At 43.7% G+C, this 12,095-nt stretch overlaps 1 protein-coding gene and 1 non-coding gene across 8 annotated transcripts in view; one reads left to right on the top strand and one right to left on the bottom strand.

Moving 5' to 3' along the window:
• The window catches only part of invs (inversin), a 40,226-nt gene extending 28,625 nt beyond the window's left edge, over window positions 1-11,601 (top strand). For 5 of the 7 annotated variants that reach the window (XM_064946575.1, XM_064946576.1, XM_064946582.1 and 2 more), the window contains 5 exons: window positions 543-766; window positions 1,445-2,096; window positions 3,014-3,213; window positions 6,178-6,264; window positions 11,028-11,601. In XM_064946575.1, coding sequence (XP_064802647.1) covers window positions 543-766; window positions 1,445-2,096; window positions 3,014-3,213; window positions 6,178-6,264; window positions 11,028-11,134 — 1,270 coding nt within the window. In that variant the 3' untranslated portion in view covers window positions 11,135-11,601. Of the gene's footprint in view, window positions 1-542; window positions 767-1,444; window positions 2,097-3,013; window positions 3,214-6,177; window positions 6,265-10,670; window positions 10,715-11,027 lie in introns of all 7 variants that reach the window. The other 2 variants (XM_064946579.1, XM_064946580.1) reach the window with 2 other exon arrangements.
• trnat-cgu (transfer RNA threonine (anticodon CGU)) lies at window positions 5,678-5,750 on the bottom strand. Its single transcript has one exon. It is a non-coding gene; the product is annotated as a tRNA-Thr (tRNA).
• Window positions 11,602-12,095: the final 494 nt, after the last annotated feature.

Raw genomic sequence — 12,095 nt, 5'->3', positions numbered from 1 at the left:
CTCTCTCTCTCTCTCTCACACACACACATCCCTCTCTCTCTCTCTCTCTCTCTCTCTCTCTCTCTCTCTCTCTCTCTCTCTCTCTCTCTTTCTCTCCATCTCTCCCTGTCGTATTCCCCCAACCCATATAGAAACAGTCACACTCTCTCCATATCCATCTTTCCACCTGGCATCCCTGCACACACATACATCTTCTCTCTCTCTCTCTCTCTCTCTCTCTCTCTCTCTCACACACACATCCCCTCTCTCTCTCTCTCTCTCTCTCTCTCTCTCTCTCTCTCTCTCACACACATCCCTCTCTTATAATTCTAAACTGTTTGTATAAACGGCCTGTAATGGTCTCTGTGTGCTTAGAACTCCTATTAGGCTTGGATTACTGAAAGGATTCTCCTGTTGTTCTTTATAACGTCAGGACTAGTTTGTGATGTTGGTCAGAGCTGGTCCAGCGGTAGGGTTTAGATAAGGCTTTGAGATAAGGTCGTAACTAGGGTTAGGGTGTATGTGTGTGAGACGTGTGTAATATGTGTCATGATGTCACTCAGGAAACGCGAGGAGGAGCAGCGGAGGCGGGAGGCGGAGCAGCAAATCTCATTGGCCAGAACAGAGAAACAGAGGATGTTATTGGCCCGCGCTGAGCAGGAGCAGCTGTCATTGGCTGAGACTATGAAGGAACTGTCAGTGTATGAGAGAGAGGCAGGGGGCAGGGCTAATACAGCCTCCAAAGCAGAACAGAACAATAGCAAAAAGGGGACATGGAAACATAGAGGTACGGACATACACACACACAGGAGGCTGCTGAGGGGAGGACGACTCATAATAATGGCTGAAATGGAGTTAATGGAATGTTATCAAACATGTGTTTGATTCCATTCCATTCATTCTGTTCCAGATATTACTATGAGCCCGTCCTCCCCAATTAAGGTGACGGATACAGATAAAGCCTTTTTGATCAAAACCATTCACTTTTGCATGTGAATCCTACTCATTACTGTTCCGTTGAGAAGGGCGCTCCTGCCCCACTGCTTTTGCTCGTTCTCGTCACGGGTCATAGACCGGTGCCCTGCGGCTCGGCTTAATCAGATCCCCTCAATGAAAAACAGGTGAAATTATGAACGCCATCTTCATTATCTCCTACCATATTTCACAAGTTGACTGCAGATATTTACTTAAAAAGCAGCTAGAAATATTCAAATGCATTAAAAAAACAAGTAGTTTAAACAGTACTGAAAAACTATCCCGTGGCTTTTTCCAAAACCCTGGACTACGGTATATATACGGTAAACCACCCAAACCTAACACACATATACACACACACATATACACACACACATATACACACACACATATACACACACACATATACACACACACATATACACACACACATATACACACACACATATTCACCCACTCTCTCAGTCTCTTACTTCCCTCTCTTTCTCAGCACATAGAAGCAGACCCTCCAGGAGAGGGAAGGAGGCGCAGCCAGCCAAAGGCCCTGACCCCGTGGTGACCCCTCACCCCTCAGTGACCTCTGACCCCATGCCCCCTGCCCAAGGGTCTAGGGTCAGGGAGCGTCTCTCTCCTGCGGGCTGCAGCCAACCCCCCAGCCCAAAACACAGACCCCCCACCACACCCAGGACCAAGAGACTAACCTCTGCAAACACACACACTCCTTCCAACACACACACTCCTTCCAACACACACACTCCTTCCAACACACACACTACCTCCAACACACACACTCCTTCCAACACACACACTCCCTTTAACACACATACTCCTTCCAAAACACACACTCCTTCCAACACACACACTCCTTCCCACACACACACTCCATCCAACACAGACACATCTACTCGCCCCACCATGGATCAAGAAGCTCCCAGCACCAGGGAACGCACCCCTAGAAGCAAGAGAGACACACACACCAACACACACAACCCCAGACACAGAACACGCCCTGCCACAGACCATACCACCTCCTCCAGCAAGAACCACGCTAAAGCCTCCACACAGTCACACCGCCCCAGCAGCAAGCCCAGGGAGGGGGACAGAGACCAGGCTGCCTGCACTATCCAACGAGCCTGGAGGAGGTAAGGTTGAAGCCCGACCAGGGATGGTCTGCTTTTCATTCTTCCCATTCCCTCTCCAAGCTGAGCCAGTACTGGGAGTACTGCCATGGAATAGAGCCTGTGGCCCCTTTACCAAAGCAGAGGTGCTCAGGTAGTTTCTCTCTGGCCCGATACCAAGGTTGGCTCTGAGATGGCTTCCCAAACAGCCTGGAGGAAGTGTGTGTATGGTTGAAAGAGGGAGGGGTATACTGTGCTCCACAGTAGCGTTCTCTCTTACCAAGAGAGTGTGGCAGTGCCATGTGGTGCCCACATGTGTCTTCCCTCCACACACACACACACCAACTTACACACAGCGTCTCCCCCTCACGCTCTCTGTGGTCTGGCTGCCTGCCCTCCTACCATCAACACCTCCATGACGGGGGAGAGAGGGGGGAGGTGGGGAAGACAGAGGGTATAATCTGGAGCCCTCTCAGTGTTTTAACGAGAGGCTAAAAGTTCAGGCGTGCCATTCTAATAGCTACCAGCAGCTTCTCATTCAGGATCTACTACCCCACATTGGAAAGCCCTCTGTTCCCAGCCGCCAGTAGATGTGTGTGCGTGCGGATGCGTGTACTGATTTAATTGTAGTATACAAGTAATAAGCTTTTTCTACTAAGCTCTTGAAGTATGCCATGGCCGGGTTCAGTTCCCCTAGAGGAAGTGTTATGTATTGATGCTGAAGAGTAGCGGACCCAGAATTGAGCCTTGTGGAACCCCTGAGGTTGGACTAATGATTATTTCTCACCCCTCTTAAACCAGCTTTTCCAGGGATGCCTGTAACGTTTTTCAGTGAACTGAATAATGTCCAAATGTCATGTGCTGTGTAGTATACGAACCGAATAGGTTGGACAAATGAAGGCTTCTATAATGTACCGTGTTCTGGGTGTGTTTGTGTGTAGGTTCCATGTGCAAGGCAGATTGAGGGAGGCTTTTGGTGCTGGGAAAAGAGTGGAGCCACCTGAGGTCGCCTCCCTCCTGATCCAGCTGCTCTGGGATAGGTCGGCTTTCCCTGGTCACACCCCTATTAGGACCAAGCCTGAGGCCAGAGTTCCACCCACCAAGACAGCAGCCAAGAGCTCAGTGCTGCAAAGCATCTATGGTAAAGCCTGGCGTTCTGTCCAGAATGTTTTATTCTGTCTTTCATTTGTTTCACCTCTGAACTCTTAACATTTAGAAATAAACCAATTCTTAACAGCGCCTAGTCGCCTACTGTGAATGGGTGCATTACTGCCGAGCTAAAACTTCAAACTCCAACATATCTGTATGGGAGGTGTATAGTCCACTGAATATATTAATATCTGTATAGAATTGGTATAGGGAGGTGTATAATCCACTGAATATATTAATATCTGTATAGGGAGGTGTATAGTCCACTGAATATATTAATATATGTATAGAATTGGTATAGGGAGGTGTATAGTCCACTGAAGATATTAATATCTGTATAGAATTAGTATGGGGAGGTGTATAGTCCACTGAAGATATTCATATCTGTATAGAATTAGTATGGGGAGGTGTATAGTCCACTGAAGATGTTCATATCTGTATAGAATTAGTATAGGGAGGTGTATAGTCCACTGAATATATTAATATCTGTATAGGGAGGTGTATAGTCCACTGAATATATGAATATCTGTATAGAATTAGTATAGGGAGGTGTATAGTCCACTGAAGATATTCATATCTGTATAGAATTAGTATAGGGAGGTGTATAGTCCACTGAAGATATTAATATCTGTATAGAATTAGTATAGGGAGGTGTATAGTCCACTGAATATATTAATATCTGTATAGAATTAGTATAGGGAGGTGTATAGTCCACTGAATATATTAATATCTGTATAGGGAGGTGTATAGTCCACTGAATATATTAATATCTGTATAGAATTAGTATAGGGAGGTGTATAGTCCACTGAAGATATTAATATCTGTATAGAATTAGTATGGGGAGGTGTATAGTCCACTGAATATATTAATATCTGTATAGGGAGGTGTATAGTCCACTGAATATATTAATATCTGTATAGGGAGGTGTATAGTCCACTGAATATATTAATATCTGTATGGAATTAGTATAGGGAGGTGTATAGTCCACTGAAGATATTCATATCTGTATAGAATTAGTATAGGGAGGTGTATAGTCCACTGAATATATTAATATCTGTATAGAATTAGTATAGGGAGGTGTATAGTCCACTGAATATATTAATATCTGTATAGAATTAGTATAGGGAGGTGTATAGTCCACTGAATATATTAATATCTGTATAGAATTAGTATAGGGAGGTGTATAGTCCACTGAAGATATTAATATCTGTATAGAATTAGTATAGGGAGGTGTATAGTCCACTGAATATATTAATATCTGTATAGAATTAGTATGGGGAGGTGTATAGTCCACTGAAGATATTCATATCTGTATAGAATTAGTGTAGGGAGGTGTATAGTCCACTGAAGATATTCATATCTGTATAGAATTAGTATGGGGAGGTGTATAGTCCACTGAAGATATTCATATCTGTATAGAATTAGTATAGGGAGGTGTATAGTCCACTGAATATATTAATATCTGTATAGGGAGGTGTATAGTCCACTGAATATATTAATATCTGTATAGAATTAGTATAGGGAGGTGTATAGTCCACTGAAGATATTCATATCTGTATAGAATTAGTATAGGGAGGTGTATAGTCCACTGAATATATTAATATCTGTATAGGGAGGTGTATAGTCCACTGAATATATTAATATCTGTATAGAATTGGTATAGGGAGGTGTATAGTCCACTGAAGATATTAGCAGGCCTCCATCTAAGACATGTACAGTTTCTTGATGAAGGAAAATATTTGTTTCCTGAGGTGATGGTATGACGCTGTTTGGTTTGGAATGTGATGTTATGTTCAAACAGAATTAGAGTAGCATCAATGCAGAGAGTTAGCAATAACTATTTACCTTATGCTGTTAATATACACATGCAATCACACATAGTTGTATAATCATATAGAGATGTGTGTGCGTTGTGTGTTGTAATAACTTCTGGTATGAGTTCGGCCTGTAGACACACCTGACCTTCAGCACACATGACCAGGTGATGATGGGAGACTGGGCAGAAACCTACTAGTGCCAACACACAGACATACACATCGTCACACACACACAAACATACACACCGATACAGCCAGATAGACCCCCTACCTTTTCTGGCCTCACGTGGTAGCCCGCCCCCTTTCACACATACACACACTGACAGTCCTGTCGGCTGCTGCTGTGAAAAGTTCAGAGCTGTCAGGGGGAATGTCAGACGACTGCGTAGAGCTGTCTGCTGAACACACACACACACACATTCACGGAACCCATCGTCTCTGTCAGACATACAAACCCGTCAACCACATTCACCTGTGTGTGTGTACAGAGGTATCGCAGAACGTTGGTGTTTTTCCTATTTCTTTTGTTCAGTTTCACTCTTCTTTCAGGTTGACATTTCCAAGTCGTTACTTCATTCCTTTCACCATGCATTGTTTGGTGGTACAGGTGTAGTGTTGACAAAAATTGTCATCACTTGAAGGCCCCAGCGGGATTTGAACTCGCGACCCCTGGTTTACGAGACCAGTGCTCTAACCACTGAGCTATGGAGCCTTGCTTTTTACAGTTCAACCAGGAGGAGAAAAGGATTTAAATGATACTCCCTTTCGAGAACACAGATAGCCACACACCCAACCTGACAGGCAGGTTACCAGTCAGACTCCTAAAACAAAGGACTCTCCCTGATCTCACTTATACAGCTTACCTCAGTTTAGCAGTTACAGTTAAATGCATGAATGAAACCCAAATGAGACGGATTGCAAATGCCCTATTTTACCTTGGTCTTTCCAGAAGGATTGTGTGTGTAGCGATTCACCATTCAAGCTAGCAGCCTTGGCCAATTTGTATATTTCAGACTTACAATGTTGCTATTTTCTTGTCTTGCAGTAGGCTCTCCAGATGTTTCTGTGTATAATGACTGTGTGTGTGTGTGTGTATGTATATATATGTATGGAGATGATGTGTTTTTATTGTCTTGCAGGAGGTTCTGTGACCCGAAGGGGGCACTCTCTCTGGGGTTCTCAGTCTCAGATACTACTGGACCTGTCACTACGCACACACAGCCAATGTGAGTACTATCTCAGACACACACACACACGGGTGTATTACACACACATATCGCTGGATCACTAGTCACTTTAATAATGACACTTTAATAATGTTTACATATCTTGCATTACTCATCTTATATGTACACTACTGTTCAAAAGTTTGGGGTCACTTAGAAATGTCCTTGTTTTTAAAAGAAAAGCTCAGCTTCATTAAATAGTACCCGCAAAACATCAGTCTCAACGTCAACAGTAAAGAGGCAACTCCACGATGGTGGCCTTCTGGGCCGAGTTGCAAAGAAAAAGGCATATCTCAGACTGGCCAATAAAAAGAAAAGATTAAGATGGTCAAAAGAACACAGACAATGAACTCTGCCTAGAAGGCCAGCATCCTGAAGTCGCCTCTTCACTGTTGACGTTGAGACTGGTGTTTTGCAGGTACTATTTAATGAAGCCGCCAGTTGAGGACTTGTGAGGCATCTGTTTCTCCAACTAGACACTCTAATGTACTTGTCCTCTTGCTCAGTTGTGCACCGGGGCCTCCCACTCGTTCTATTCTGGTTAGAGCCAGTTTACGCTGTTCTGTGAAGGGAGTAGTAGACAGCGATGTACCAGATCTTCAGTTTATTGGCAATTTCTCACATGGAATAGCCTTCATTTCTCAGAACAAGAATAGAATGACGGGTTTCAGAAGAAAGTTATTTGTTTCTGGCCATTTTGAGCCTGTAATCAAACCCACAAATGCTGATGCTCCAGATACTCAACTAATCTAATGAAGGCCAGTTTTATTGCTTCTTTAATCAGAACAACAGTTTTCAGCTGTGCTAACATTATTGCAAAATGGTTTTCTAATGATCAATTAGCCTTTTAAAATTATAAACTTGGATTAGCTAACACAACGTGCCATTGGAACACAGGAGTTATGGTTGCTGATAATGGGCCTCTGTACGCCTATGTAGATATTCCATAACAAATCAGCCTTTTCCAGCTACCATAGTAATTTACAACATCAACAATGTCTACACTGTATTTCTGATAAATTTGATGTTATTTTAATGGACAAAAAAAAGGTTTTCTTTCAAAAACAAGGACATTTCTAAGTGACCCCAAACTTTTGAATGGTAGTATATATTGTGTTTTATACCATCTATTGCATCTTGCCTATGCCGCTCTCCATATATTTATATGTACAGTGGGGAGAACAAGTACAGTGCCTTGCGAAAGTATTCGGCCCCCTTGAACTTTGCGACCTTTTGCCACATTTCAGGCTTCAAACATAAAGATATAAAACTGTATTTTTTTGTGAAGAATCAATAACAAGTGGGACACAATCATGAAGTGGAACGACATTTATTGGATATTTCAAACTTTTTTAACAAATCAAAAACTGAAAAATTGGGCGTGCAAAATTATTCAGCCCCTTTACTTTCAGTGCAGCAAACTCTCTCCAGAAGTTCAGTGAGGATCTCTGAATGATCCAATGTTGACCTAAATGACTAATGATGATAAATACAATCCACCTGTGTGTAATCAAGTCTCCGTATAAATGCACCTGCACTGTGATAGTGTCAGAGGTCCGTTAAAAGCGCAGAGAGCATCATGAAGAACAAGGAACACGCCAGGCAGGTCCGAGATACTGTTGTAATATAATAATATATCCCATTTAGCAGACGCTTTTGTCCAAAGCGACTTACAAGTCGGCTGGGGCCACTACTTTTACATATGGGTGGCCCTAGCGGGAATCGAACCCACAACGCTTGGCGTTGCAAGCGCCATGCTCTACCGACTGAGCCACACAGGACGTTTAAAAGACGTTTAAAGCCGGATTTGGATACAAAAAGATTTCCCAAGCTTTAAACATCCCAAGGAGCACTGTGCAAGCGATAATATTGAAATGGAAGGAGTATCAGACCACTGCAAATCTACCAAGACATGGCCGTCCCTCAACTTTCAGCTCATACAAGGAGAAGACTGATCAGAGATGCAGCCAAGAGGCCCATGATCACTCTGGATGAACTGCAGAGATCTACAGCTGAGGTGGGAGACTCTGTCCATAGGACAACAATCAGTCGTATATTGCACAAATCTGGCCTTTATGGAAGAGTGGCAAGAAGAAAGCCATTTCTTAAAGATATCCATAAAAAGTGTTGTTTAAAATTTGCCACAAGCCACCTGGGAGACACACCAAACATGTGGAAGAAGGTGCTCTGGCCAGATGAAACCAAAATTGAACTTTTTGGCAACAATGCAAAACGTTATGTTTGGCGTAAAAGCAACACAGCTCATCACCCTGAACACACCATCCTCACTGTCAAACATGGTGGTGGCAGCATCATGGTTTGGGCCTGCTTTTCTTCAGCAGGGACAAGGAAGATGGTTAAAATTGATGGGAAGATGGATGGAGCCAAATACAGGACCATTCTGGAAGAAAACCTGATGGAGTCTGCAAAAGACCTGAGACTGGGACGGAGTTTTATATCTTTATGTTTGAAGCCTGAAATGTGGCAAAAGGTCGCAAAGTTCAAGGGGGCCGAATACTTTCGCAAGGCACTGTATTTGATACACTGCCGATTTTGCAGGTTTTCCTACTTACAAAGCATGTAGAGGTCTGTCATTTTTATCATAGGTACCCTTCAACTGTGAGAGACGGAATCTAAAACAAAAATCCAGAAAATCACATTGTATGATTTTTAAGTAATTCATTTGCATTTCATTGCATGACATAAGTATTTGATCACCTACCAACCAGTAAGAATTCCGGCTCTCACAGACCTGTTAGTTTTTCTTTAAGAAGCCCTCCTGTTCTCCACTCATTACCTGTATTAACTGCACCTGTTTGAACTCGTTACCTGTATAAAAGACACCTGTCCACACACTCAATCAAACAGACTCCAACCTCTCCATAATGGCAAAGACCAGAGAGCTGTGTAAGGACAGCAGGGATACAATTGTAGACCTGCACAAGGCTGGGATGGGCTACAGAACAATAGGCAAGCAGCTTGGTGAGAAGGCAACAACTGTTGGCTCAATTATTAGAAAATGGAAGAAGTTCAAGATGACGGTCAATCATCCTCGGTCTGGGGCTCCATGCAAGATCTCACCTTGTGGGGCATCAATGATCATGAGGAAGGTGAGGGATCAGCCCAGAACTACACGGCAGGACCTGGTCAATGACCTGAAGAGAGCTGGGACCACAGTCTCAAAGAAAACCATTAGTAACACACTACGCCTTCATGGATTAACATCCTGCAGCGAACGCAAGGTCCCCCTGCCAGCGCATGTCCAGGCCCGTCTGAAGTATGCAATGTCCATCTGGATGATCCAGAGGAGGACTGGGAGAAAGACGTGGTCTGATGAGACAAAAATATAGTTTTTTGGTCTGAACTCCACTCGCCGTGTTTGGAGGAAGAAGAAGGATGAGTACAACCCCAAGAACACCATCCCAACCGTGAAGCATGGAGGTGGAAACATCATTCTTTGGGGATGCTTTTCTGCAAAGGGGACAGGATGACTGCACCGTATTGAGGGGAGGATGGATGGGGCCATGTATCGCGAGAACTTGGCCAATAACCTCCTTCCCTGTAAGAGCATTGAAGATGTGTAAGGTCCTGGGTGCCGTGAGGATGAAATCAGGCACAGGAAAGCAGAGTTCAATAAAGTGCTTCTTTAATGCACACACGGAGAACTATGGTCCCCCCCTTACAGGTGCTCAAACCAAATGCCCCAGACACAGGGTAACGAAAACAGTCTAGCACTAAATACACAAACATGTACATCTAATGCAAACACCAGGGTTACAATAATCAATCCCGCACAAAGAATCAGGCGGGCCGGCTGACTAATAAAGCCTCACTAATTATAACCAACTCAAAACAGGTGTACTCAATAAACACATAAGGAGGGGGAGAAAAGAATCAGTGGCAGCTAGTAGGCCAGCGACGACGACCTCCGAGTGACACCCGAACGGGAAGGGGAGCCACCTTCGGTCAGAGTCGTGACGAGATGGGTCGTAGCTGGGTCTTCCAGCATGACAACGACCCGAAACACACAGCCAGGGCAACTAAGGAGTGGCTCCGTAAGAAGCATCTCAAGGTCCTAGAGTGGCCTAGCCAGTCTCCAGACCTGAACCCAATAGAAAATGTTTGTAGGGAGCTGAAAGTCCTTATTGCCCAGCGACAGCCCCGAAACCTGAAGGATCTGGAGAAGGTCTGTATGGAGGAGTGGGCCAAAATCCCTGCTGCAGTGTGTGCAAACCTGGTCAAGAACTACAGGAAACGTATGATCTCTGTAATTGCAAACAAAGGTTTCTGTACCAAATATTAAGTTCTGCTTTTCTGATATATCAAATACTTATGTCATGCAATAAAATGCAAATTAATTACTTAAAAATCATACAATGTGATTTTCTGTATTCCTTCTCTCACAGTAGAAGTGTACCTACGATACAAATTACAGACCTCTACATGCTTTGTAAGTAGGAAAACCTGCAAAGTCGGCAGTGTATCAAATACTTGTTCTCCCCACTGTATATATTCTTATTCCATTCCTTTACTTAGATTTCTGTGTATTAGGTAGTTGTGGAATTGTTAGATTACCTGTTAGTTATTGCTGCACTGTCGGAACTAGAAACACAAGCATTTCGCTACACTTGCAATAACATCTGCAAACCATGTGTTTGTGACCAATACAATTTGATTTCGGGAATAGAGTGATGTGGATGAACTGTACACAATCTGTTTCCTCTGTTAGCATGTTGTTTCCTTCTGTGTGTGTGTTTTTGCAGTGAGCAGTGTGGAGTGTGTGCACCTGTGTGATGCAGTGGGGCAGGCCAGGCAGTACTCCTACCACCTCAGACCCCACAGCGCTGGACAGGGCCGGGGGAAACACTGACAACTACACACACACCCTGCACGTGTACTTCGTGGCTCAGTTGGTAGAGCATGGCACTTCTAATGCTCAGGTACTGGGTTCCATTCCCAGGACCAGCCATATGTCAAATGTATGTACGCATGACTGAGTTGCTTTGGATATAAGCATCTGCTAAATGGCGCATATATATATGTGTATGTGTGTGTTGTCTTGAAATGATTTACCCAAGTTATTGGCCAGATTGTAAACAGAGCATCTATATACTAACAAGAGGGGGGGGCCCCAATGGTGTAACTATATGAATATGTTTCTGCAAAGGTGGGAACTCTTGAGGGCAGGTTTACATGTGAACAATGCTGATATAACTGACTTCTCAGAGATGCCACATGTGTCCACTTATCAGTACAGTTGTAATAATATACATTTTGTAATATTTAGGTTAAGTCAAATAATCAGGCCAAGAACTCCTCCATGCTTAATACTGGGCACAGAGAGTACAATCTGAAAGGAAGAGGCTATGCAAGAGGGATTACTCTGCCTGAAAATACAGCATGACACAGACCAATTGGGGATTTTTTATATGGTGGTCAATGAGCGTCAAATTGATCACCATATAAAAAAAATCCCCAATTGGTCTGTGTCATGCTGTATTTTCAGGCAGAGTAATCCCTCTTGCATAGCCTCTTCCTCTCAGATTGTACTCTCTGTGCCCAGTATTAACCATGGAGGAGTTCTTGGCCTGATTGTTTATACTACTGGACACAGGAAGAGAGGACAAAGTTATGAGACCTCACAGTCATGACTTCACAGGGTGGAGTTAAGTCAACCGACATCAGACATGTGCAAGATAATTTCAACCATATGATAATAATGAACACACACACACACAGATAACCTTTCCTCCCATGTGGAGAATGAGGCAGTCTGTCAACAGCCGGTCATACAGCCAGCCCACCTGCAGACGCTGACACACACGCCTGCT

This window comes from Oncorhynchus masou, chromosome 29, assembly GCF_036934945.1.
Source record: "Oncorhynchus masou masou isolate Uvic2021 chromosome 29, UVic_Omas_1.1, whole genome shotgun sequence".
Taxonomy (NCBI): domain Eukaryota; kingdom Metazoa; phylum Chordata; class Actinopteri; order Salmoniformes; family Salmonidae; genus Oncorhynchus; species Oncorhynchus masou.
The sequence above is the reverse complement of the archived record's forward strand: the minus strand, read 5'-3'. Positions and strand labels throughout refer to the sequence as shown.